Source organism: Camarhynchus parvulus, chromosome 7 (genome assembly GCF_901933205.1).
Source record: "Camarhynchus parvulus chromosome 7, STF_HiC, whole genome shotgun sequence".
Taxonomy (NCBI): domain Eukaryota; kingdom Metazoa; phylum Chordata; class Aves; order Passeriformes; family Thraupidae; genus Camarhynchus; species Camarhynchus parvulus.
Window position 1 is genome coordinate 82,793 of NC_044577.1, and position 26,779 is coordinate 109,571.

Consider the following 26,779-nt stretch of genomic DNA (forward strand, 5'->3'; position numbering starts at 1 on the left):
CCTCACAAGAAAAACCAACAAAAAAAAAAAAAAAAACAAACAGAAAAGGAGAAGCAATTCCTTGTGCTTAAATTCTGCAGAAAATAGCATTCCAGGGATGGGCACCATCCTGAGCAGGTCTGAATGAGGAACTGCTAAACAAGGCCCCATTTCCAACATTGGGGGTGGGAGCATTTCTCAAACAAATCCTACCAGCAGCTCCTCTCACAGGGAAACAGCTCTGAAGTGATCTGCTGTGATGTTGGTCTTTGCAAGCAAAACCTTTCTGGAATTTCCTTTATTGACCTTAAAAGTCTTGTAAAAAAATAGTAAAAACTCTCCAGCCTTCCCACAATATGGGGCAGCCAGCACAGGGTCACTAACCCATCTCAGGAATGCTGTGACAGAGGTTCCTTTCCCTGCTGTCCTAAAGTTGTTCTCTCTTCCCCAGCCCTCTGGTGGCTCATGCAGCTCAAGCAGCTCAAGCAGCAGCTCTGACTCTGACTAAAGGTCTGGCATGTTCCACCTGCTCCGTGATGATCAGCAAAAGATGAAGCCAAACTCCTCGTGGGAACCCCCTGCATGTCACTCCTCTCCCTCCCCCTTTCCCCTGGAGCAGTGTTTTGCCTGCTGAGTGATTTTTCTTGTGTGCAAGAGCTTGTAAATCCTTTGACCTGGAATCTCCGAGTTAATGGACAACATTTCCACCCTTTGTCTTCCGGGAGAGCCTGCTGAAAGTCATCACATGCTATTTTCCAATCTGCTGGTGTCTGTGTGTTTTTTCCTGGGCAATTATGCTGGCTGCTAACATTGATGCCGTAAACCTCCTTACATTTCGTGTGAGCTTTCCTAGGTGTAGCAGAGAGAGTGGCTGGGGGATGCTGTAATTATGTGGGCTGCCATCCTCCATGCCAGGGTAATAATTTATAGGAAAAAGCTCACCACGGCAGAGGGATTCTCCCACGAACAGATGAGGAGCATGAACAGCTGGAAGTGTTCAATACCAGTGCTTGGAGCAATCTGTGTTCCTCCCCTTGAGATAACCTTTCAGTTCCCTCCCAACCCAAACCATTCTGTGATTCCATGATTATCTGGATTTACCAGCTTGAAACCAGGAGAACCAGCTGCTCATTAAAAATAATTTAAAAAATCCGCACTGTTGCAGCCCAAATTGCTGCTAATAAAATCCAGGGTAAAGAAGCAAAAAGGGCCTGCGCACGGTATCCACAGACGTTTAATTCAGCCGTCTGCGGTAACATGTTCAGGTCCCAGGCACACACACATATGGAGGGTCCAGGTTTCTCTCTCCCCAGGGGCCCGGGGTCACTCTGGTCTCGGGGCAGTTCAAAGATAAGGGCCAATCAGGGAATAGGGAGGGAGTGCCTCAGGGATGCAGGAACAGACATAGGAACGGGGGAAGGAGCCAATGGGGTTTTATCAGCTTTTTGAGGGAAGCTTCTTGTGTTTCCCCGACCCAGGGGATGCCCCCCAGGGTCTCCACACCCCACAACTACAGAAAAAAGAGGCTTTTTCAGGATAGGTTGGAAAAGGTTCGTTTATTTTTGCAGACAGCACAATTTGAATTCAAATCTGGGCATTGCTCAGCAGATACTGGTGGGAGGAAGGTACCATGGATGCTTTGAGCATACTGGGATGACTGGGAGGCAGCTCTGGTGGCTGCCCAGTATTTTGATGCTGGGAGTCATGCTGCCCCTCTCAGCTGAAATTCTGAGTGCAGTAATAGATGAGCAGGTTCTGATGAAGGGCAGAATAACAGAAGGAATCAAGGCAGGTGTGGCCCACAGGAAAATAAAGATCTTAGAGATGATTGGTGAAATTTAACATAGATAAATCCCCCCAAAGAAGCATCTGTGGAAGGCAGCAGTACCTCTCACACCATCCTGCTGTTCCCAGAAAGGTTGGGCAAGAGGCACTGAGAGATATTGAGAGATTGAGTTATTCATTGGTCCTGCTACACTGGAAAGGTTTCTTGCATCTCTGATAAGCCCTCCTAGGATTACAGTACATACACAAGTCATGGCTTGGTGTGTGCAAAGCTTTACAGAAATACTTCATATGGCTCTGTATCCTGCTTTGATCTGGGTTTTAATTAGCACCATAAATGTAAGATTCATCATGATGACTCTTCATCATGAAAATCATGAAAATCAATAAAGAGCTCTGGATTTTGGTTAGAAAGGAGGACCCAGAGGGCAAGTCTTCAGGGCTAGCAACCATACAGGGGGAAGAAAATACAACAGGTAATATCAGGGGTGTGTATATCAGTGAGAGAAGGATTGTGTATGTGCCCTTCTTTTAACAAATCCACCGAATGAACCTGTCGAAGAAGCTGGGCTGGGAGAGGCTGTCATAGTCTTTCTCCCGGAAGATGGCTGCCCGGTCTCCAAGGCCAAGCTTCAGCAGGACATCCATGTCCACATCACTCCCCAGAGCCACCACCGTGGGCATGACATCTTGCTTCTTCATGGAGTTGATGGCCTCCTCCAGGTTCTTGCTTCCCGTGATGCCGTCGGTGATGAAGACGAAGGAGAGCTCGGCATTGCGCCGGGCAAGTCGCTGCCCGTTGCCTGGGCTGAGCACGATGTTGTTGATGGCGTGGATGATGGCTGACCCGATGTTGGAGGACGAGTCCAAGTACTTGATCTGTGCCAGCGCATCGGAGATCTCGGTGAGGTTGTGGGTCAGCGGGAAGACCACGTTCTGGTCCCGCTCACTGCCGTATTGCAGCAGCGCGATCCGGGCGTTCATGTGGTCGCTGTTGCTCCGGGCCAGCGTCAGCTGCCGGGCCACATCCTCCACGAAGCGGTGGGCACTCTGGAAGTTCTGCTCCCCGATCCTTTCTGAGCCGTCCAGCAAGAAGACGACATCAACAGGGCGCTGGGTGCACTGGGCTACAGCAAGCTCTGCAGGGGGAAGAAGAAGACAGGAGCTGGGAGAATGAGAAGACTAGAGGATAATTTGGCTTGGAGGTGCTTCTGTGCATCCTTGTCCAAAGAAGGACCAGCCCAACCCCACTACCAAAGCCTGTCTTTACAGCTTGAAATGTAGGAGCTTTGCTTTTGATGTCCTCAGCTACTGGGCATTTAATGAATGTTAATTCTGGGACTGACCCTCGTGAAGTTAGACATGTCTGTGCATTTAAGTCCCAGAATTACGCCCACTGCCCTACATCAATTTCCAGCTCTTATTTGTGAGAGGAATATCCAGAGATTAATGGCAAGCAGCACCTGCAAACCTCTCAGTTACTTCAGGAGAGTGGTTTACTATCAGAGTTACTCTTATCATAAAATCATAGAATCAGAGAATCTCAGAATGGTTTGGGTTGGAGGGAACCTTAAGGTTCATCTTGTTCCAACCGCCTGCTATGGGCAGGGACACCTTCCAGTAGACCAGATTGCTCCAAGCCCAGTCTAATCATATAGAACATATGAATATATGCAGTGAATAAACTCAGGAAAAAAAAAAAGTAGAAGAAAGTAGCTGTCTTTTGAGTCAGCTGGTAGGGACCATGATTTCCTCCCTTTTCTGTAGTTATGTGCATTGCATTCAGTGTTCCTCTCAGTTCCTCCTGAGCTGGCAGCAGGGCAATGCCCATAGCACTCTCAAGCAGTGGGAGTGGGTCTGAGACTGAATCTTGAAAGGGTGAAGTCCCAAAGATGCTGCTATGTTGTGTTGCATCCCTGGCAAAGAATAGGAGCTTCTGGAGCAGCCCCATGTTGAGCATCCATTTGTGGCAACAAGGGCTACCCTTGCGGGTAGGAGTGTAACGTTAGATTGAATTTCCACACTATGAGCAAACCCAGCCTGACAGAGCTTCCCTAGTGCTGAACAGTGCTTGTGCCTGGGTTCAGCCCAGAACCAGGGAATCACAGAATCTGAATGGTTAGAAAAGCCCTCTGAGATCCTCAAGTCTGACCATTAACTCAGCACTATTGTGTTAACCTCTAAACCATGTCCCTAAGCACCACATCATGTTTTTCGAACACTTTGATGTATGATGTTTCCCTGGGCAGCCTGTTTCAGTGCCTGACCACCCTTTCAGTGAAGAAATTTCCCCTAATATCCAATCTAAATCTCCCCTGGTACAACCTGAGGCCATTTCCTTTTGTCCTCTCACTTGTTACCTCCTCTCCTTTGAAGCAACGAAGGCACATACTCACCTCTGCCCAAACTTCTGTGAGAAATGCTGTGTAAAGGCACGTTGATGCTGCAGTTCCTGGTACGCAGGCACTGCTGCCACAAGGATACCTCACCTTGGCAGCACCTGCACTCCTGGTCCTCACCTGCTCTGAGCAGCTGTGGAGGCGGAAAGGCAGGAAGGAATCCCCCTTGCAACCACACAGCGCAACACCTATGTGAGGGTCTGTGAAAGCAGGTGGGAGCAGGGGCTGTGCGTCGTGTTGGGGCAGTGTTAACAGCCTCCCCCAAGGCTGCCCACATGTTTTTTAAGACGACAAGAAAGCCTGAAGAACTCCTGGCTAAGCAGAGCGCAGCATCACTCCATGGAGCTTCAACAAGAGCGCAGTGCACATCTGATAGGAGCATTCCCCAGGCTCGCTGCTCAGCCCTCACAGCTGGAGAAAGCTGCTTTCCAGTGTTTGATAAGGTGCCTTTACATATGAGCTATCCCGAGGGAATGTGAGGCAGCAAAGCCTTGGGTTTGTCCTGTTCAGTGTCAGGCTCTGGTTGCAGCTTGTTCCCATTTCTGAGAGGCTGAGGACCTGAGCACCCTTTTCTACAGCAAGATTCTCATCCTAAGTGGAAGAGAAGCTCTCAAAGACACCATGAATTAGGCCAACCAGTGCTGTCGTGCTTTTAACTGGTGCATTGGTCCTTTTCATGTGGATCATGAATGCCTGTGGCTCACAGCTGAGGATGTCTAAGGAAGGCAACACAAATAATCAGAAAGTGATTTTTCTTTTTCATTGATTTTTCTGCCATTAGTGTGTGCAGAGCAGCCCGACCCATTCACATCACCTTCCTGCTTCTTCTAAAACCTGAGGAACTTGTATTTCCTCTATTCTTTCCCAGTGTTGACAGTGGAGATGAAAGTGAAGTGGGGACTGACATCCCAGACCTTTTTGGGGTTTCCTCCTTTCCTAGCTCCTCCTGTCTTTGGGGAGGCGTGGACCATCCTTTACACAGCTCCTTATCTTTATCACGTCCTTATTTTGCCCAAGAGCTTCCCTGAAGGAACTGCTATTGTGATGAAATCCATCTGGTTTTATCAGAGGGATTAGCTAGGGTTATGCTTAAAAAACCACTTCTTCACCGATTTGCCTCTAACAAGAACAAGCACAAATACTCCTCATGCAAAGAGACATTTTCTCCCTCTCCCCACCTCTAAAGAACTGAAGGTTTTTGAGAGGTAAAAAACTTTCTAGTGTTTTGCTAGGAATAAATGGCCACTGTGTGATGAAATTAAATAAAATCAACACTTCCTTAGCTGAAATCTTCCCCAATTCTCTCTTTGTTCAGCAAAATACTCCAGCACTGAGACCTTTTCCAATCAGTGGGATTTGGGAGCTTTTCCTCTGGTATCATGGCTGGGGCAGCTTAACTACTCTGAGTTCAGTCCTGCATCCCAGCAGGCTAAGTCACACTAATTTTGCAGTAAAAAATCAAGAGATAATAGGGAATTTGGCTTTGCACAGGCTATCTGGAAAATGCAAATTATGACCAGAGTCAGGCAGAGGCTGATCTTTTTGCTTTCACCTAAAACACACAGCATGTCATGGAAAGCCCTCAGAACTCTCTTCCCTCTATTCTGCACTGATAGCAGTAGAGTTCTCTCAGCAACTTGTCCCTGGGAGGAAAAAGTGCTGAAACCTTGGGGGAGCACTGCAGTAAGTGCAAAGCAGGCAATTCCAATGGCTGAGCTCGGCAACTGGCTCCACTTTTTACACCTGGAAATATTACAGCCACATTCCTGAAGATGGCACATCTCCCTCCTCCCCATTAAATATGACATTTGCTCAGTATACTTTATTGTAATAATACCATGTCAGTCAGAGTAAGCGCTTCTACTCCTGTGTCTGCACACAAAATTCCACTACCTCTAAACAGAGCTTGAGAGCAGTAAAACTGGAGGTGGGAAGGGCACTGGCCTGCCTGACTCTGCAAGCAGGGGCAGCTGAGCGGATGGAGATACCAGGCCTTGTCTAAACACGCATACCTGCAGTGCAGGTGGTGGCTCTGCAGTCTCTGAACCAAAGCACCACTGGGTGTGGATTGAGTAGGCTCTACTACATCAAGCTTGCTTTCAAACAACTCACATCAGTCAAGGAGTTTTGCTTTGGACCACCCAGCCCCACGTGACAGAATATCTGCCTTTTGTATATGGACAGGTACATGCTGTGGATTGTGACAGAGGAAACACAAATGTACAAGCAGAGAAAAAGGCCAGGGGAGACCACAAAGCTTCTGAGAGAAGCACTGCCCAGGTCACAGTGCTCCCTATAGAAAGGGAGGGTTGCTCCCTCTCCCATCCTGCTTGCTCCTTCCCTCCACACCCCCAGCTGCCCACAAGGGGGTCCACAGAGACATTGTGGTGAGCAGGGATGCACCTTGCTTAGTCAGCCTTGCAGGACCCAAGAGAGAGCCTGTGGTAACCGGGAGAGAGCATGCAGAAGATGCTTTGGAGGGGGTCCACAAGGACATATGCAGGAAGGCATGGGGAAAATGCATCATTAGGCTCTTGGCAAAAAAGCAGCAGGCAGAGCAAGAGCATTCCTTGACACTGCTAGGGAAAGCCACCATGGTGGCCAAGCTGGAGGGAACTGCTCCTTGTGTCCTGCCCCCATCTGAGTGCAACCAAGCCATTCCACTGCCTCTGTCTCTCCTGAACTAAAAGCATCTTCCCCTGTGCTGTCCCCTCTGCCACACAGGAGCGATGAGTTCCACCTCCACTCAGCCTCCACCTCCACGTGACCCCCGAGAGAGGCCTCAGCACAGCCCTAGCACAGTCTCTGGGTCCCCCACAATCTCACTGTGCACCATTTTGAAGGTGTCAATGAACAAGTCCATCCACTCTTGCCGCTCATTTCCAGTGGCAAACTTGGCTTTTTCGGCAGTAAAGGCCAAAGTGGCCACCAGCTGGGTGTACATGCTGGGGTCCCGGGATTCCCGCGTGGAGTTTAGGAACTGGGCGATCGAGTGTATGGTGCTGGGGAAATCTATGTTGACTCCCTCTTCCATGGGGTGGAAAATAAGTGGGTTTACACTCCCAGGGTTCCTGTCATCTGCAAGTGAGCGTCAAAAGAATATTTTCAGGGCTTGCTAGCAATGGCTGCATCTCTGAAAGCTACCTGGCTTTCCTACTTGCACTGCACCAGAGAAGAACAGAGCTAACAAGGACAGGAAAGTAAAGACCAAAGCCAGATTTTAAATCTTTCTGCCATTTGTGTCTAAGGAACCATGAGATTTGCCCTGAAATCTTTCACACATCAACTGACTCCAGCAAATTACACAGAACCTGAACTCCCCAGTTCCTACTGATCTGGCATAGGCACAATGGAGAAGGAACAGTGCTCAGGAGAAAGGCCACTTCCTTCTGCAGATGGGATTCACCCATCATGTAGCTTAGGACTGTGCTATGTGCAAACTGCCCAAGTGATGCTGTAAGGCAGACATCTAAGGGACAGCATTATGTGACCTCTTTGCCTGGCCCTCAGCCTCAGGGAAGTGACTGCAGTCACAGCCGCGTGGTGTCTGGGCTTGTCAGAACCCTGAGAGCCTCTGTCTGCACCTGGCTGTGCTGAATTTAACTTTGAATAAAACCCCAAAGCTCAAAGCAAAGCCTTTTCATCGGTTAGCAAGAGCCTCTCAGGATGTCATGCGGTCTCTGTGAAGCAAGTGATTAGTTCAGATTTGCTCAGCATTCGACCCTCCAGCATCCTGTTAGCACAGCAGTAACCGATGAGACACAAGGGGCTGTGCTGAAAATGGGAAGATCTCAGGTAAAGCCCTGAGGCAGCATGGGGGGAAGACAGGCTCTATGTGGTACCTGTCCCTGCCTGTGCCCTGCTGGCATTACCCAGGCTGAAGCTGGGGCAGTTGATTTGCCCCTCCAAGTGTCAGAACCATCACGCTGAGCCATGGGGCCAAGAACTGGGCTGGTTGAGCTGCCTCCCTGACCTGTCCGTATGGCCAGCCTGCAACACACGCACTGGGGATGGGTGTGCACTGGCCCACCCACATTCCCTCTGAGGGGCACCGTCTCCACCCAGAGGAACTGCATGGGAATTGGCACAAGAGAGAACCAGAGAAGCCCCAGGCCTTGACATGTGCCTTATGTCCCACCCCACCCAACATGTTCCCTTGCCACTAGGGAAGTGTGACCACTGCACATCCTTCTAAACGATGACAGCAGCGCAGCATGGACTGGCCAGTGTGGTGGGTGGGAGGCTCCTTGCCCAGAGACTCCTGAACCCATTACTTAAAATTTCATCTACCAGACCTAGAATAACTTTTGCCCATGCTGAAAGGGCACTTTGACAGGAGGCCAACCTTACCCAGCCTCATCACTCTACCTGCCAAGTTCTCTGGGGCGTAGGTCCTGCCCACACTTCGCCCAGTTTGTGTACGGCACGGCTTAAGGGATTCACTGAAGAGGGAACACCCTCAGATGCCTCCTCAAGCCATTCCTGTTCTGGTCCCCAGGGCTGCCAGGCACCAGCAACCAAGCCATTCCACTGCCTCTGTCTGATGTTCTCACCTTGCATCAGGAACAGGAACACCCAACTGCACTACAAGGAAAGGACTGACAACTTTGCCCTGCTTTGCAGGGCTTCGATGGCCCAAGCCCGGGAGAAACAAGCGTGCCACTGCTTGTGTTCCTCGGAAATGGGAAGGCTGCAAAGACCAAAACCTTTGAAGACACCTGAGCAATCACCAGTGTGGCCTGGGGATTTCACCTCCTCATGCACAGATTTGCAGGCAAAGCTCCTCAAAGGACACAGCAGAGCAGCTCAGCATCACAGTTGCACACTATGTCCCCATCATGACCAGGTGCAAATACTCAAAATACCAGAAAGAGATTTTAGACAGGAATAATTATAGATTTTCTCTGGATTTCTGCGCATCCTGGGAGCAGTTTTCCTTTCCTTTGCATGGAAACAAAGGGACTTACTTAAAAATGAAATTTGATATTCTGTATAAGGCTCAGTTGAAGCTGGGGGCTGCCACAAAAACATTCATGGCAAGAGAAGAGACAAAAGTTGCAGAACAGGCAAAACCGTGGTCCTCTATAAACTTTGTGCATCAGGCACAGAGTTCATCTATAGTATTTAAACAGACACTGAGATTCAGACAGACAGGATCTCTAGGAATATGGGATGCACATCTGCCCCTTAACAAGCAAAATGTGAGCCAGTAAAGCTACCTTCAAGCACACAGAGCACCAGAGGATCCTTACTGTCTTTTCCTTTAATACAACACCCTGAGTTAATTGTTAATTAAATACAGCCAGCATTAGAGAAGCCAAAGCTTTAGGTCCACTACATTGCCATTTTCCAACTGATCCCTAATATCTGCTCTGCCTGTCACTCCCAAGGACCATTCTGCTAAAAAGGTCATGTGAGTGAGTGTTAAGCAAGGAGATTTTGACTTGAGTTTGGAGGTCAAAACCAAACTCAAGTCAGGCTCTCAGGAATTTGGATGGGGAGAAATATCAGGGATGAGCCATGCTGGTGCACTCACACAGTGCACTCATACCTACCTGTGCAGAGAGCTGAGAGACAGGAAAAGAGCAGGAGATGAAACCCTGGGGCCTCTCCTCACGTAAAGTAACACTATTTCCCAAACTCCTGCCTTCCAAAGGGATTGAACAGGGTTGCCCACCCCACCTCCTACTCCTGAGAGTTGTGCAGTCTCCCCCCAGAGTCTGTGCAAATGGCATGAAGCTACTTGTAATGTTTACCTGTCTGACAGGGCAGCTCGGGGCAGACAACCTGTGGATCTGGAAGCAAAAGAAACAAGGAAAAATGAGCCATGTGTTGCCATCCCCTTTCACAGTTTGCACAGTAGGAGTGGCAGGACAGTGTCTCTTACAGGAACACCAAAGGACTGCCCCAAAAGGTTGGTCTGTATCTGAGGAAGGACTCTGAGTTCAGGGCTAAGGTCAGATCCCACTATGGATGACCCAGCTGCTGGCCAACTTACTGGCACACATCTCTGCCCCCTTCCCCAAACCCTGGGGCTCAAAACTCCAGCTCCATGCAAAGACAAGGACAGACCTGGGCAGAGCACATCCTCCATCTTGTCAATGAACTCCTCTGCCACTAGGTCTGAGAAGAGCCTCATCTTCTGGACTCGCTGGGGTTCGTTGCAGGCAATAGAGACCAGGGTCTCACTCTGCTCCGGCTGGTCGAACATGTCGCCTATGCCGATGGTGTTGACCACCACATCTCTGCCACAAAGAGCCCCGAGGTTCTTGTCATCATCCCGGGGGTCGTAGCGCCCGTCTGTGATCACCACAGCGAACACTTGGGCTTTCTTTCTCCTGCTTTCCTTGATGAGCTTGTTGTAGGCAAACTGAAGGGCAGATGGTGTCCAGGTGCCTCCAGCGATCCACTCCAGGCGCTTCACTGCTTCCTTGAAGCTCGACAGAGAATCAATGCGTTCATCATCAAGCTTGATGGCTTCAAAAGTCCCCTCGTGACTGTACTGCACCACCCCAACACGGGCACCTGCCAAAAAAGTGTCACATTACTTGGCTTTGCATCCTTGGGAAAAAGTGGAGAGAGTCAAAGAGCTGCCCAACTGGTCTGAAAAGACATGGAAAATAACCACTGAGGTTGAAGGGATCCAAGACCCTTTTCTTTTCCCCATGCCCCACTGTGTCCCCACAGAGTCCAGACCTGTCTGTGACTTGGGGTCCTTGGCAATAGAGCCCAGCCTGCTGACCACGTTGATGACAAAATTCTTCTCCAGGGTGAAGTTGGTGTAGCCGATACTCTCGGAGCTGTCTATAACGAACATGATGTCCAGGGCACCGCAGCGCTTCTCACAGTCTGGGGAGAGGGGCAGGGGGAGGGAAACACAGGGGTCAGTGATGCTGGAAACCTTCTGGTGACCCCCTGTCCCAATCCCTCATGTGGTTGTTCCCCTTCCCTGGGGAGCGGTGATGTCAGCTCACCACAGCATCCGCACGTCTCTCGCACATAGGTCATCACATCACAGTCCTGCCAGGAAAGGGGTGCAGGGTGAATGCTTCCCTCTAAAGCAAAGGCTCCCCTTTCCCTTCCCACCCAGCTAGCCCTCCTCCCTCTTTCCCTGGCTCCCATGGGAAGCCACAGGCCACCTCTGCCAGGCAGCAGAAGGACCTGATGTCCTATTTTGTTCTTGGGCTGTGCATGGAAAAGCCATTATTGCCCCAGGAGGAAGAGTAGCAGGGGTTACTTACAGTCAGACCAGGATCTCCTGGTGGGCCAGGTGTCCCCTGTAAGAAGAGCACAGGGATTTCAGGCACAGTTTTCCCAAGAGTTCTTTTTCTGGGAACTAGATGTCAGAGCCATGAAAAATGTGGCTTTTTGCAGAAGGGGAAGGAGAAGGGGAGAAGGCCCACTGTCAGCCAGCGGACACATCTGGCAACTGTGTCCCCTCCAACAGCATCTGCGCAGACACAATGCCATGGGACTGTACCTCAGGGCCTGCTTCACCAGGTGGACCACGCTGTCCAGGCTCTCCTCCTGGGCCAGGATCACCCTGGGGAAGAAGTAAAGAAGAGTCAAATATTTCCTGGGCAATGCTAGTAATGCAGCCCCTGGTGTTCAGGGCCCCTCCTGACCCTCTGGTCAGCCCCAGCTGTGCTGAGCACAGTCACCAGCCTGCTACACCTGAGCTTGGGGACAGGGACCAGGCAGACAGCGGCAGTGTCATCCCCAGCATACAGGGCAGCGATGCGGGAGGGAGACACCAACCCTGCGGCAGCACAGGGAATCTGCTTACCGGCTCCCCCTTCTCTCCTTTGGTCCCTTGTACTCCTTTTGGTCCAAGCTCGCCTCGTCCTCCCTGCTCGATGGAAGGAGAAACAGATCCGGCATGGAGCACATCTGGATGTGCTCAGGCAGAGGTTCTGCTGTATCACAAACACATGCCTGCCTGGTCTGGGAGAGCATCCTCTAAAACAGCAGCTCACAGCACAGCAAACAGTGTTCATACAGGCATTAACCAAAAAAAAAAAAAACAAACACCAAGAAACCTTCCAAAAATAGAAGCTCTGCAACACATTTTTCATATGATTTCAAAAGGAGATGGACTTGGGAGATATAATCAGGCTCCAGCTGCAGGGAACATCCAGGGCAGCTGCTGGCGGGTCTGGCTCCTTAGCCATTAACCCAGGGGGCTGGGAGACAACTCCGTGGCATTCCAGTCAGTACAAAAAAACACATGATGGAGACAAGCAGACTCACCTTGGGTCCTGGCTGCCCCTTCTCACCCTTGTCACCCTGCAAAAGGAGAGGAGGAAGAGGTCAGCCGCTGTCCAGGACTGGCCCCACACTGTGCACCAGTGTTGCGGTGTGATGTAATAGCCTGTCTCAGTCATTCCGGTTCTTTCCCCAGGTGTGCCAACAACCTCTCCCTTCGCCTCCCTTGCCGCCTGCTGAGTGCTGTCCGTCAATCTTGGCATTCCAGCAAGGGCGTTGTGTGATTGGCAGAGTTCAAAAGATGCCTCTCAGCCCTGGGGACATTGGGCCATCCAGCTGTCATTTGTCCCCTGAGACTTCCCCCCCTTACCTGGTTGGTGGGATCCCTACCCCTTCCCTCCCCCTCTCCCCGGGGTTAAAAGACACAGCAAGAACGGGGGTTCAGGGATGTTCTGCTGGAGCTGTTGCTGCATTCAGAGGCCTGCGTGCCAGGAATAAAGCTCTGGACCCAAACCCTCCATCAGAACCCGACTCCTTTTCCTTCCCCTCGCCTTGAAGCCTCTCTGCCAGAGGTAAACCTGAGCTCCTGCATGCCTGGACTTTTCCCAAGCGCCCAGCTGCAGCATCCAGCCAGCCAAAGGTGTCTCTGAGGTGAAACCACCTCAGCTGCCACCCTTGGTCCAGCAGCAAGGCCAGACAGGCCCAGGCACATTCCATCCAGCAATACTGGTATTTAATTCCAATGCACCAGTACACCCAAAGATTGCAGTGAGGGGCAAAAAGCTGAAGAGCAGTTGTAGCTTCAGGCTGATGCTTGAGAGATCATCACCATGATTGGAACTGGGGTCCCCAGCACCTGATGGACTGTGACCAGGTTCAGTCCTGGTATTGAACCCCCTTTCTCCTTCGCAGGCTCCACACATCTGTGATCCTGAGCATTTTTCTTCCTCCTTCCCTGTTTTCTCAGTCAGTTCAGATCCAACAGCAACGTCCACTCAAACAGATCTCCTCACATGCTGGATGAAGAATACGTACCTGAGGTCCTCTGGGTCCGGGGTAGCTAAAGCCAGGCCTGCCTCTGTCACCCTTTGGTAAAAAAAAAAGACTTGTGAGGTACCAAACCTGGCCCTTCTGACCTGCTTCTGTCTGTGACAGTTACAGCCATCTTCATCTTCCCTGGGTGTGAGACACCACCAGCAGCCAAGGCTTCTGCACCTGGGAATAGCTTTGGAATAGCTTTGCAGAGCAAGGATTTGGAGGGTCTTGGGGATGTCACATGCCAGGGATGCCCCTGAGTTTGCTCTGAGTGAGGAGTGTAATCAGAGCTCCTTGGTCAGAAAAAGACCTACATCTCTGCCCCATAGGGAGGCTCGGGTCTGATTATGAGGCACACAAGTTTCTGCTGTGAAAACTGCCTACTTTTTTTTCTTTTTAATAATAAATAAGTAAATAAGCCTTTCCAAATGTAGGGGTTTATTCATGAGCTTTACCTTTGGTCCTGGTGGTCCAGCATCACCTCTTGGGCCCAAGTCACCAGGGTCCCCACGTGATCCCTGCAGGACAGATTTAGGGAGAAGGCAGGAAGTGAGTGAGGATGTTCCCTGCTGCCCCCCAGCACACAAGGGACCCTCCTGGGGAAACCAGCTCTCAAGATGATGCTGCAGGACCATCTCTCTTGCTGGTGAGTTTACTGTGGCAGTGATTGTCTCAGCAGTGGGGGTCCCATGTCCTATAGAGCCACCTGGATGTCACAGCACTACTGCCACAGTGGCATGATGGACTAAGCACAGACCCGGGACAAATAGGTGCTTGTGGAGTCCCATCCTCTTTCCCCAGTGACCCACCCGTTCCAGAGATCCCTTCCACATTGTCATGGGAACACTCGATTTTGGAGCCTCCCTGAGAGGAGGTCGTGCAGGTTCTCCTTGGGAGGGACAGTGCAGGCAGCTTGTGTCAGCAGGGCAAGTTCTCACCACAGAAGGAGGGCATGGTCACACACATGCCCAAGTGTGACTTACTATCCTGCCTGGCTCTCCCACAGCACCTGAAGGGCCTCGAGGTCCTGGTAGTCCTTGTTCTCCCTGAACAGCAAAGACAGACAGAAGAACACACAGCGCATGAGGAGGAAAGCCAGGCAAGCTGCCCTGGATGGCACCACTGCTCCCCCTTGCTCCTGGCTGTCACCAAACCTTGCTCCATGCTTACCCTGGCTCCTTTGTTTCCAACCTCACCGGGCAGACCACGATTACCCTCTGGACCAGGATCTCCCTGTGAGAAGGGAAAGATATTCCTGGTCAGGGATGTCTCCAATGCTATCTGTGTGCATGGCAGTGCTTCATGATGCCCTTCTCAAACCCGGTGTTTCTTGGTTTGAAACATTGTCAGGGCAGTATGACCCCTGACTGTGTCTCTCAGCCTTGAGGTTTGCTGCCCTTCATCCCCGCTCTGGACCAAACCCTGGAGGAGGAGGCTGTACCTGGTGCCAGTAGCACAGTGGGAGCACAGCACAGTGGGATCTGCATTCCCAGCTCTGGTGCTGCACGGACGCTGAATGGACACTGCATGGATGGTCCCTAGCACATCACACATTCCCCAGTGCTATACATTTGGGGCTTATTTGCAATAACCTGGGCAGTTGCTTCACTCACCCTTTCTCCTATGCCTCCAGGAGTGCCTTTGCTGCCTTTCGTCCCTGGATCTCCACGTCGCCCCTTGGCAGACACAGAAGTCACATGAATGGGGTGAAATGGGGTGAAAGGATGGATGTCACCTGGGCAGTGACCCCTGGCTGCCCTCCCTCCTCCCTCTGAGATGTACACCTGCCTGCTAAGCAAGTGGGCTCCCAGCAGCAGGGGAGCAGGGATGCCCATGCTTCCTTTTGGAAAGCAACAGGCAGGTGTGTTTCACCACAGTGACCACAAACATACCTGGTTCATTCCCTCAGGGTTAAAGACTATTTATTTCCAGCTCATCCAGTGTTGCTTTCCCCGACTGGATCTTGCACAAGGGGACAGTCTGGCTGGGTTCTGGCCCCTTGGTGCTGGTGGAGCTGTGCCAGGGATCATCCTCTCCAACCCACTCCCCAAAATTTGCAGTGCCCCATCATATTAACTTGGGTCTGTGTGACACCACTGATATGTGACACTGCCCTTTTCACAGAGCTCTGCCATAATGACCACCAGATCCTGACTCTTTGAGATCCTTTAAGGAGCCAGAGCGTTGGGGAACTTGCCAAAGTACAGCCAAAGTGTCCCTGAGCATCCACAGAGGCCAGGGCTGTGTGGCTATGTGGGAACACAGGAGGCTTCTCTAAGGTGAATGGTTAACATCAAGCTTAGGATTATGGGAATTCTGCTCTGTGAGGATGGGAGAGACAAGGAGATCAGCATCGGCACATCTTTTGGGATGCACAAAGCAGGACAGAGGAGTTTCTCAGCACTCATCCATTAAACTCTCTCAGGTTCCTGCAGTGTGCCCAATGTCCAGGGATCTATTCAGCCACTTACAGCCTCTCCTTTGGGTCCAGGAGGTCCCACTTCACCTTTCCTTCCCTTGGTTCCAGCAGGCCCTTGAGCTCCAGGGTTGCCTGGAAGTCCCTTGCAGAAGAAAAAGAAATACAGTTTGTTGGAAGAGAGGTCAAGGTGTGCACACACCTTCCATTTTTATCCCGTGTCAAGCAGTCCTCCTCGAGCAGAAATGTGTATGAGCACCCGGTTCTGCTTCCACACACCCAGCATGCCCACATGGCGTGAGCAGGGGGTCCAGCCTTGGAGCAGAGTCAGGCTTGTCAGCTGTTCCTTACAGCATCTGTCCAGCCCTGCCCAAAGCCAGAGGGGCTGCGGCTGCCCCATCCCTGGAAGTGTTCCAGGCCAGGCTGGACAGGGCTTGGAGCAACCTGGGCTAGTGGAAGGTGTCCCTGCCCATGGCAGGGGGTGGGACTGGATGAGCTTTAATGTCCCTTGCAGCCCAAACCATTCTGTGATTTTATGAACGGACCACAGTAAAACCCTGGAGACATTTGAATGCAGCATGAACCTACCGGGCTTCCTTTTTCTCCTGGGGGCCCCAGGGGTCCACTGCGACCAGGCCGGCCAGGATCCCCCTGAAAGAGCCAGAGAGCCGATGGTCATTGCCTGCCTCGCCAGCACGCTGTACCCCAAGCAGCCCAAGGAGCAAGGCCAGCAAGGCCCTTCCCTCAGTGCCTGTGCCTGGTGATGAAATCCAGACCCCAAAGCCTATGAGCTCCATAAGCAGTAAAGGATTTAGGATATATATATAAAAATACAAGGAATGGTGTTTAGCTGTCCCCACTGCCTCTGCCCACACCCTGCTGTCTGTCCACAGCACTTGTACCTTTATGCCTGCATCTCCTCTTTCTCCTTGGTCTCCTGCATCTCCTGGGTAGCCATCAGGGCCCTGGGGAGGGAAATGACAAAGAACCACGCACTTCACATTGGGAACACTTCCATGCAGAATGAATCAAATAAAACTTCCTAATCAAATAACATTTCTTAGCCAGTGCTTAGAAAGTTGCTCTAGAGGCTAAAGTAATTTTTGCTTGTTGCTAATGTTCATGAAAGGGGCAATTCCTCCTCCCTATGTGGAGGGAAGGGACACTGGGGGCTCCCAGCTTGCTTGTCCACAGAAAGGAGGCACAGAAAAATCAAACCATGGTCCCCATTCCAGGGATCCCAGATCTGGGATCAGATTATACAGCCAGTAGGAAAATGGGCTAGTAACCTCTCGTTGGCCACCCTTCTACCTATGTACCACTCAGCAGCTACATAAATGATATGCTGGTGAAAGAGTCAAGCATTCCTACCTTGTCACCAGGGTCACCCTTGCATCCTGGTGGTCCAATTCTCCCCAGCCTGCCCTGGAGAAATTACGTTCAAAAGGAAAAGACTGAGAAGTTATAGGTGGCTGAAGGGAAAACCCAGCGTTTCTTGCTGACATTAATAACGTTAATAATGTTAGCATCATCCGCTGACCTTATCTGTCAACAGCTAGAGAATAAATAGCAAGTGTATTCCTCGAACACGGAGAAAAGTGGAGAAGAAGAAAGCAGACTAAAGGAAATCAGGCAGGCTCATCCCATGAGTGTACCCTGAGAGATGGGAATGTCCCTTGAGGCTGGATTTGGCGGTCACTCATGTCCAGGATTGTGCTGCTCCTCTCTCACGCCTCTCCCGTCAGAGCAGCTTAGGAGTGCAGCAACCACTCTGCCTGACAGACACCCTGAGAGAAGGGACTGCCTTGCCCTGTGTCCCAAAACAGCTCTGTCACTGAGACAGTGCAGTGCTGAGTGTGCTGAGACAGCTCTGGGACAGAGGCTGGGGGCAGCTGAAGGGCTTTAGTGTTTTAGAGTGGGGAGTAGTGAAGGATGCTTTAGAGCAGCGCTTGAGGAGTGGGAAGAACTGTTATTACCCACAGATACACTGGGGGCTGGGTATAGGAAACTGTGCAAAGCCAGAGTGTGCTGGCCAGTGGACAAAGCCAGGGACTTTGCTGTGAGACCTTTGAATTTGTCTTTAGGGCTTTAATACTAAATCCAAGCTGTGGTTTAGAGATGAAGTGACAAACTGCCCTGAAAACCAAATTTCTGTGTCCGTGTCCTGTAGGGCTCACTAACAATCAGGATAAGGTATCTACACCCAAATTATCTGGCCTTATCACCTTCTCAGCAGCAGCACAGACTGGGTCACACATCCACATCCTGCAGAGAGCTTGCTGACCAAGGGATGACACTTAATGGCATGGAGCTGTGGGGGGGATTTAGGCTGGATATTAGGAAAAGGTTCTTCCCCCAGAGGGTGGTGGGGCACTGGACAGGCTCCCCAGGGAAGTGATCACACCCCCAGTCCTGCCACTGCTCAAGGAGAGTTTGGACAACCCTCTCAGGCACAGGGTGGGATGGTTGGCGTGTCCTGTTGAATTGGACTTGATCTTTGTGGGTCCCTTCCAACTCAGCATATTCTGACATTCATTCCTGTGACCTGAATTACTTCATATATTTCTACAGAACATGCAGAATAATGTACAGATAAGTTCACAGGAACCTCAGCTGGAACAGAAAGCCAGCATGTGGGAGAGAAGAAACTAAACAGCCTTTGGAGATGAGAGAGGGTAAAGAAATGGAACAGTGGCAGCAACATTACAGGGTGCTCCCAGTGCTCCCAGTTACCTTCTGTCCATCTGTGCCATTCCTTCCTGCCAAGCCAGGGGCACCCTTGGATCATGGCAAAATAAAAAGAAGAGGGATCTGTTAACACACAGTCCAAGGGTTTGGGAGCTGGAAATAAGTGCAAGTTAGAAAATGCTCTTTCTTACCCTCCGTCCGTCAGATCCAATTTCTCCCTGGGAGAAGAAGAGGACAGGAAGTCAGACACTGCCTGCATCCCCCACCACCCCTACCTCCCCCTTCAGTCGCCATCCCCACCACCTGCCTCTCGCCCTCCATTTACATCCTAAACCCATTCCCACTTCACCAGACCGTGATCAAAGCCTGAAGGAGGAGATAGGCTTTGCGATGCCCTTGGAAATTCCTCCCCAGGCCCACAATTACACCTTAATAGAGTTGCTATCCTTCCCCATCACAGCTAAACTCTCTGTGCATCAGAAAGGAGTGTGGTCCCTGTCAAGTGCCAGACAGCCATTCCAACTCTTCTTTCTCACCTTCTCTCCTTTCAGCCCTGGGACACCCTGGACAAAGGGAAAAAAATACAAAACCCTGTGTTAGTGCCTGGGCAGTCAGCAGGAGCTGAGCACAGCGGTGTGGGGTGGGAAATGGGCAGGTGTGAGGGAGAAGCAAAGTTTCCCTTGCTTTACCAAAAACCAGGGAATGCAAAGAGCTCAGCCATCAGCTATGTGATTCTTACCTTGGGACCGGGGTATCCGATCGGACCTTCAATACCTGGGTCGCCCTTCGGGGAGGAAGGCACGGAGAGTTAGATTGAGGTCATCAGAGATGTAGCAAACTGAGGGGAGGATTTTCCACAACTCACCTGTCGTCCCTTCAGCCCCGGGGAACCTGGCTCACCCATGTTCCCCTTTGCACCCTAAGGAAAGGAAAAACCCAGCATAAGTCCAGGCTTGGTGCTGACTGAGAAAATGGCAGTTTCTAGGAGGTCAGAGCACATAGAGCTGGAGCAGGAGAGTGGGACACCCTTGTGCATGTGAGAGCCCTGCTCTGAGAGTGGGGAACTCAGTGACAACTGCTGCCTCAGTCCTGGTGTCCTCAGGTGCTCCAGTGTCTCTCTGCAAGGCTGGCAGTGCATCAGCCTTGGCACAGACACGGGCACACCAGTGTTGGCTGTGTCTTCAAGGGCCAAGATAGATGCTGGGGGATATTTCCCAGCTGGGTGCTACCTAAGAAGGCAGCTGAGGTGATGTGAGGTGAGGTCTAGGGCATCCTGCAGTGGTTGCGGCAGGCAGGGGTATTATTACCTTTCCCACAGCTAAGTGCCTTTCCCACTTACCTTCTGCCCTCTGTATCCCTTGGGACCAGGTGGCCCTGCAATCTCCAGGCAGCTCATCTTGTAGCACTGAAATACAAGAAATTAAACTGAGGTACTGATAGTGTGCATCCCAAACTCAGCTCAGCTCTGCACCCACAGCTCTCCACATTCCTCTCCCCATCAACTCAGGGCTAAAATCTATTGGATCAGGGCTGAAGCAGCAACAAGCACACAAAGAAGTGCTGCGCGTAAATTAAGAGTGGAAAGTTGCTATGAGCGTGTTCATTATAGCTTGGCTCTGGGCCCAGACTGGAGGAACAAGACTGCCAAGTGTTAGAGGTTGTGGGGGCTTGCTCATCTGCGGTCATCACGGGACGGGCATGTTCTTTGGAGCATCCCCTGCACAACCTCTGTGTGCCAAACCCTGCCCCTGTGGTACCAGCAGGGCAGGAGCTTCAGCAGGGGCACCATTTATGTAATATGTCTCCAAAATGGAGAAATGAGTTTATTCCATAGACCAGAACCCACTGCAGGTGAGGGGGAGGCAGGGAGTGAGTCCAGTGTGCCATTACAACACCTGGATAAGGGAATGTGTCTCTAGACTCTGCAGGTGGGCAGGGACCCATCCCATGCAGGTCCATGCTGTTCTGGGGTGTGAGCTGGTCTGCTCCAATTGGGGCAAATTAAACCTGTCATGTGGCAAAGACACAGAGATGCTGCTCACTCACCTCGCCGTAGGCTTCGTGTTTCTGCAAAGGAGAGAACAGGAGGAAGAAGATCAGTTAAGGTGCTTAGTCCCAAGGGGGAGACAGCAGCTCACCCTTGGAGGGGAGTGTGGTGGTAAGGGAGAGGAGGTGGTAAAGGTCCCCTGGCTGTAAAGATGCCCTCTGGAGAGCCCCTGATTAATAGCGCCTCACAGCTGAAGTCTCAAGGATGATGCTGATGGTGAGCACGTGTCTCAGTGTGGCACACTCTTCCACATGCCTCTGGATGGGGAGCAGGCTGGGGTATGGCCTGGTCTTCAGCAAGAGCCAGGACTAGGGTGGCAGCCTACCCAGACATGCTGGGAAACGGAGACACAAACCAAGGCATCCTGGCTAACTACCAGAAAAAAGCTGCACTTTCCCTACAAAAGGTTATCTCCAAAAGCCAACAGAAGGGAAAGCATCTCCCATCTGTGAACTGCTCCTCTTGTGCCCCCTGTTCCCCTCCTTGCACCTACCATAGCCTGGATGATCCTGTCGATGGTGTTGACATCGATCTCCAGGGTGTCCCTCTGGGTGATGGCGTAGTTGTTGCGGTACAGTTCGTGCGGCAGGTTGGCGATCTCCCGCAGACCCTGCTCGTACACCTTCTCGCTGGGGGCCACCGCGAACAGCTTGATGCCCATGTCTCGTGCCCTCTCAGCCTGCATCTTCATCCCCCCACAGGGGCTGCCCGTTACATGGCCATCGGTGATGACCACCGCGAAGTTCACGCCGTTGGCCATCTGGGTCTGGATCTGCTGGGTCATGTTGGAGATTGCACAGTCCGTGAAGGTGCCCCGGCCCAGGTAATTAATGGCAGACAGCCTGGGCAGGTAAATGTCTTTGCTGCTTGTCAAGGGGCTGTAAATTTCTACCACGTCTGAGTAATGGAGCCCACCAAACTGCCAGGTGATGTAGACTTGATTCTGGTAGAGCTCGCTCTCCAGCTTATCGATGAACATGGGGATGAAGCGCTTTATTTGGTCCACGAGGCTCTGGATGGGCACAGTCTGCAGAGCCACGCTCTCCGAGGTGTCAATGATGAAGTAGACATTGATGGGGCAGTTCCTCTTTTCTGCATGGGAACATTTATTCAGACCCATGTCAGAGCACTTCATGCACCCCCTTTGCTGTCCCCCAGACACTTGGACCAAGTGTGATGCCCGGAAATGCACAAGTCCCACCTAGCTCTAGAAGTGACACTTGTGTTTGGGTCAGATGGTTCCCCAGTGACCAGGACTTCTAAGACCTGCTATAGAATCACAGAATAATTAAGGTTGGAAAAGACATCTAAGATTATCAAGTCCAACCATTAATCCAGCACTGCTCAGTACTAAATCAATCTTGAAAATCCTGCTTTTTTTGGTAAGAGTCCGGCTGGACCTGTAAATCACCTCTGCAGTAACTGAAAAATGAGGAAATCACCAGATTTAAAGCGAACAATTTTCTGGCATCAGATAGAGAGCTGACTGCTGGCGACTGACCGGTGATTGTTACTGCATCTGCTGGGAGAGACCACCACTGGCAGACCCCAGCTCTTTCCATCTCTAGCCCTCGGCACACCAAAGCAAACATGGAAACATGATTTTGGGTGGAGGACGGTGTTCCCCACAGATGGATTGTTACCACAGGAGTGCAGAGGGCCAGGGGAGGTGGAATGTCCCAGTATCAATTCCTGGCAAGCAGGTTCTACAACTGAGCATTGTTTTTGTTAAAATTGCTGCCCACTAAGGTGACCCAAATTATTTGGTTAATACCTGCACAGGAGGTAGGACTGACATCTCCACCATCCACATCAAGCTGAGCGGCATGGAGAGGAACTAGAGCCACACAAAGGAGAGTGGGAAACAAGGCTTGTCTAAACATCTCAGGAGCCCCTCAGGATATTCAGATGCCTGTGGAAAAACACAGGTTACATGTCAAACATGATGCACAATCTCCTGACTCTGCTGGCATGACACAAAGCCAGCCTATGCTCCCTGTAAATGCTCCCTTTCACTCCCCACGGAGTGAAAGGACAAATAAAAAAATCTCTTGAAGAAATGCACATCTTCAGTGCTCAACCCATCACCATGCCTCCAAGGCCCAGCTGCATGTGGGAGTTTATTTCATGTAGGGTTATGACAACTTAAAGCATCAGAAGAGTTAGAGATCTGGTCTGAAAAGTTCTTAGGAATGTATGGAAGTGTTGAAAGGTGCATGGGATTCGAAAAGGATATTCTCAGGCAACATTCAAGCAACACTTGTCATCATCGTGGAATATGGAGGAAGGGGAGATGCTCACCTTTGCTTCTAGAGGACCCCAGAACCAACCAACATGGCCCTGTGCTGGCCCAGAGATGCTTCTCTGCATGGTAGCCAACTCAACACTAACCAGTAAGGGGCATGTGGGATGTCTGTTATGAAAAAAAGGCCTGAATCCAGTCCAAAAAGACAGTTTCTTTCTTGAATGTTTTGGGGGTTTTTTTGGGTAACTTTTGGAAGAGTCCAAGGCTTGAAGGGACACTGAGCATGCATTTGGTGGCAATGGCAATTCAGGGGGAGGGCAAGTGAGCAATGCAGCTGAGTTCTGCCACAGCTGACTGAGGAACAGCATTACTGAAGAACACAGGCAACTCAGCCCTCCCTGGCTTCCCTTGAGACCTCTCTCCACATGGTGCCCTAGCTCTTGCCTGGTGGGACATGTCCCCTCCCAGTTTATAGTGCCAGCTGCAGCACACCTCAGGCTTCTGCAAACTGGTTTATGCTGGAAACGTAGGTGTCAGTGCTGCTGAGACCCCGCAGCAGTGACAGCCCTCCTCCACACTAGGGCTTGTGCTTATGAAAGAATTTGGGTTCTTCCGTCTAGAAAAGGAAAGGCTCTGGGGTGACCTTACAGCACTGGCTGGTACCAAAAGGGTCAACAAGAGAGCTGGAGAGGGACTTTGGACAAGAGCCCGGAGTGACAGGACAAGGGGGAATGGCTTCCCATTGCCAGAGGGCAGGGTTATGTGGTGTGTTGGGAAGAAATTGTTCCCTGTGAGGGTGGGGAGGCCCTGGCACAGGTTGCCAAGAGAAGCTGTGGCTGCCCCATCCCTGAAAGTGTCAAAGGCCAGATTGGATGGGGCTTGGGGAAACCTGGTTTAGTGGAAGGTGCCCCTGCCCATGGCAGGGAATGGGATGGGATGGGATGGTATTTCAGGTCCCTTCCAACCCAAACCATTCTACGATTCTATGACGTCCCGCATGAGTCAGTGTGGCTAAACTTCCATTGTGCTGCAGAGAATAAAAGGGGTATGGCAGGGATAAAACACTTTCATGCTAAACGGGCGTTTTAGTTAAGATCAAGATTCTCCCTCTCTAAGCCTACTGCAGTCTTTCCTTGTTTTGTTTGCCCTTCATAAAACAGAGCTGCAGGAGATCCTGATCTTTTGTAGGACACAACAGCTTTGAGCCTTCAGACAGCACCATTTTGAAGCCAGCCTTTAGCTGAGGAAGATGGAGACAACTTTTGGAGAGGCTGGGAGCACTGAGGGTTTTGGCCAAGTGTCTGACTCATCACTGCATGCTGAGTTTAACCACCTCCCTCTCTCCCTCCTTCTTTCCCTCAGCGTGTGTGGGTGGAAAGGCACTGTAGAGCAGAGCAGTTGGCCTGCACAGGCGACCAGGACCAGCTCTGGCACAGGACAGCTCCTGCCCAGAGCCCCTGGGGCCTGGGACTGGGTCAGTGAAGCACCACAGCCTTGGACTCTCCATAGGCAGAACAACGAGGCAGGGAAGTGACTCCTGAAAACACAAGACACAACTCACTTCCCTGGGGTCCTCTTGCACCGTCTCCTCTACCCCACTCTGCACCTTGAGCTCTCTTAGTCTCCTGCTCTCCCAGCTTCCCATCCCATATTAACCCCCCTGGATACACGGTGGGAGGCTGTTGGGAGCTCCAGTGCCCACCTCAGGGGCTGGGGTGGGTGATGCTGCCCATTTTGTCATCCTCAGAGCACCACCAGCTGTTGTGACGCTCTTGCAAACCCCATAACATTTGATATTTGACTTAAAGTCCCACCTGCCACTGAAAGATGCTGAGATGGAAACCTCAGATTTCACCGGTATTTCAGACTAACTGTTTTCTGTATGTTGAATGCAATTTTTGAACACAGTTCAAAAAACTAATGCAAAGAGCAAATTGGGAGCTGACTCATAATGCCTGAACACTTGGGTCTGCCCATCCTGTTCTTCCTTGACTTATCTCTGTGCCAGAGCAGGACCTTTGTTCATATGAGGCCTTCTCTCAGTATTTGTATTTTTGAGTGTATCACCTCCTTCGCCCTGCACACAAGGGAAAAACAATAGGGAATCTCAAGCAGTGGATCCTCTGAAAATTTTTTGAGGGCACTGTCTTGCACCATTCTCCCTGAATGAGGGTCTGTGCTCCTACCTCAGGTGCAGAGAAATGCATAGTCTTTGCTGGTCCCACACGGAGATTCCAGCTGACCTGGCTGTTACGCACATAACTGAAAATATATGGATTTATCTAGACAGAGACCTGCAAAAGAGGGGCCTCACAGGAGGACCCAAGTTCTCTGCTTGCTTCTCTTCCAACATGAGCAACTGAACCAAAAGTGATATTATGGCAAAGAATTCACTTGCAGTGGCTCAAATGTGCAAATTATATCTGGTTATTTTTGCTCACATATCTTAGTGCAAATCCCAGGTACTACTTTGAGCAGATCCCAGTGCAGTGGAAATGTCACCTCATGCACCTGGCCAGGCAGAGCCATGGTCTGCTTTATCCTATACATTGATATTCCTGAAGGTCCCCCTGGTGCACTGTGTATGTCTCCTCCAACACCAGAACACCCATTGTAACTGACCAAACTGTTCCCCAAATTCCCAAAAATCGAGATGCTCTGCTGTCTAAATTAACACTGCCTTCAAGGAACTTATCTAAAGCCACATAAATTTAAAGCCACACATACTGCATTCCTCTCAAGAAAGGAGAGTTATGCTGGCTGTGCTAAAATATTCAGAATAAAGTTTGAAGCCTCCCTGCTGCTCAGTCCCAGCATTTTCCATGGCCATGCCCAGCATGCAGTGCCTGTGGTGTCACTTGCTTGTGCATGCAGCATTTTCTCCACTCAGATGTTTGATAAATGAAACTAGAAAAGAAAAATATGTCCCATTTGGAACAAAACTCTTTTAAATGCACCTCCTCTTCCTTCCCATTTGTGTGCCTGTGGTTTACATGCTGCACAAGGAGGGAATTTCAGTGCTGGTTGCAGCCACTACAAAAACTCGCCTTGTAATTTTCATCCCTGGGCAGAGCACCCAGGGGAGAGGTTTCAGCTACAGACTTCAGATCTTCTCCAGGTATTCCATATAATTATCCAGAGATATCAGCCAGGGAAAGCCTGGTCTGCAGGAAGGCTGAGGGGAGCAAACCCCTGCCACCAAGTGCAATGAATTCCTAAATGTGCTGCCACCTCCCAAAACAGACGAGCTTGTGCTGATGTAATTCAGCAAAAATAGGAGACAGGGACCACAGGTGAGTCTAAATCACATCTTCCAAAATCCCAAAACTGAAGTGGAAATCACATAGCAGAGCAGTTCTCTGCCCTGCTCCTATCACTTCACTGTTACTGCTGAACTAATCCACCCCCTTCAACTGAGGGATTTTCTAGACCTGTAGCCCTGGCAGTTTGTGGCCCACACTACTCACACCTGGAAAAAAACCCCAAAACCTTGGGAAAACACCCAAACTAGCCAAGGCCTGAAAGTAAAGGAAAAATTTATATTCTCTTATAGCAGTTACTGTCTAAATGTGAAATAGGCACCTTGCTGGAAAGCCAGTGAGCAGCAGCAGGCACAGGCTGAAATTTCAGACGGATTTATGTTATTCCCGGCTGGAGCTCCGCCAGTAAGGAGCCACAGAACCCCTGGACTCGGAATGAAAAAGTCTGCCTACCTGGAAAATTAGGTCATCAACACTTCGCCCCCAAATCCCTCTGCAACGTAAGGAAAAAGGGCTCTGTGGAGTGGCCGGTGTCAGGAGGGCTCCCGCATCCCCGGCTGAGGGTGGCTCCGGGCTCTGGGCGCTGGGATGTGCGGGATGAGTGACCGGGAGGAGCAGCGGAGGCGTCTCCAGCCCAGTCGCGCTATTCCCCGGCCGCCTGGAACTGCCCTCCGAGTTCCTCCTCCTCCAGAATCGGCACTCTCGTTTGCAGTAGCTCCG

At 50.9% G+C, this 26,779-nt stretch overlaps 1 protein-coding gene across 1 annotated transcript; it reads right to left on the minus strand.

Moving 5' to 3' along the window:
* Window positions 1-1,522: 1,522 nt before the first annotated feature.
* On the minus strand, window positions 1,523-26,779 carry COL6A2 (collagen type VI alpha 2 chain). Its single transcript, XM_030952502.1, has 28 exons — window positions 26,513-26,779; window positions 22,329-22,466; window positions 21,048-21,646; window positions 20,554-20,574; window positions 19,847-19,912; window positions 19,373-19,426; window positions 19,247-19,291; window positions 19,044-19,070; window positions 18,699-18,725; window positions 18,553-18,597; window positions 17,191-17,244; window positions 16,722-16,784; window positions 16,408-16,470; window positions 15,875-15,964; window positions 15,017-15,079; window positions 14,574-14,636; window positions 14,387-14,449; window positions 13,859-13,921; window positions 13,404-13,454; window positions 12,414-12,449; window positions 11,950-12,012; window positions 11,644-11,706; window positions 11,405-11,440; window positions 11,138-11,183; window positions 10,860-11,012; window positions 10,236-10,688; window positions 9,920-9,958; window positions 1,523-2,903 (listed from the first exon to the last, which is right to left on the minus strand). The coding sequence occupies exons 2-28, from the start codon at window positions 22,435-22,437 to the stop codon at window positions 2,296-2,298; spliced, it is 3,063 nt and encodes a 1,020-aa protein (XP_030808362.1). The 5' UTR covers window positions 22,438-22,466; window positions 26,513-26,779; the 3' UTR covers window positions 1,523-2,295.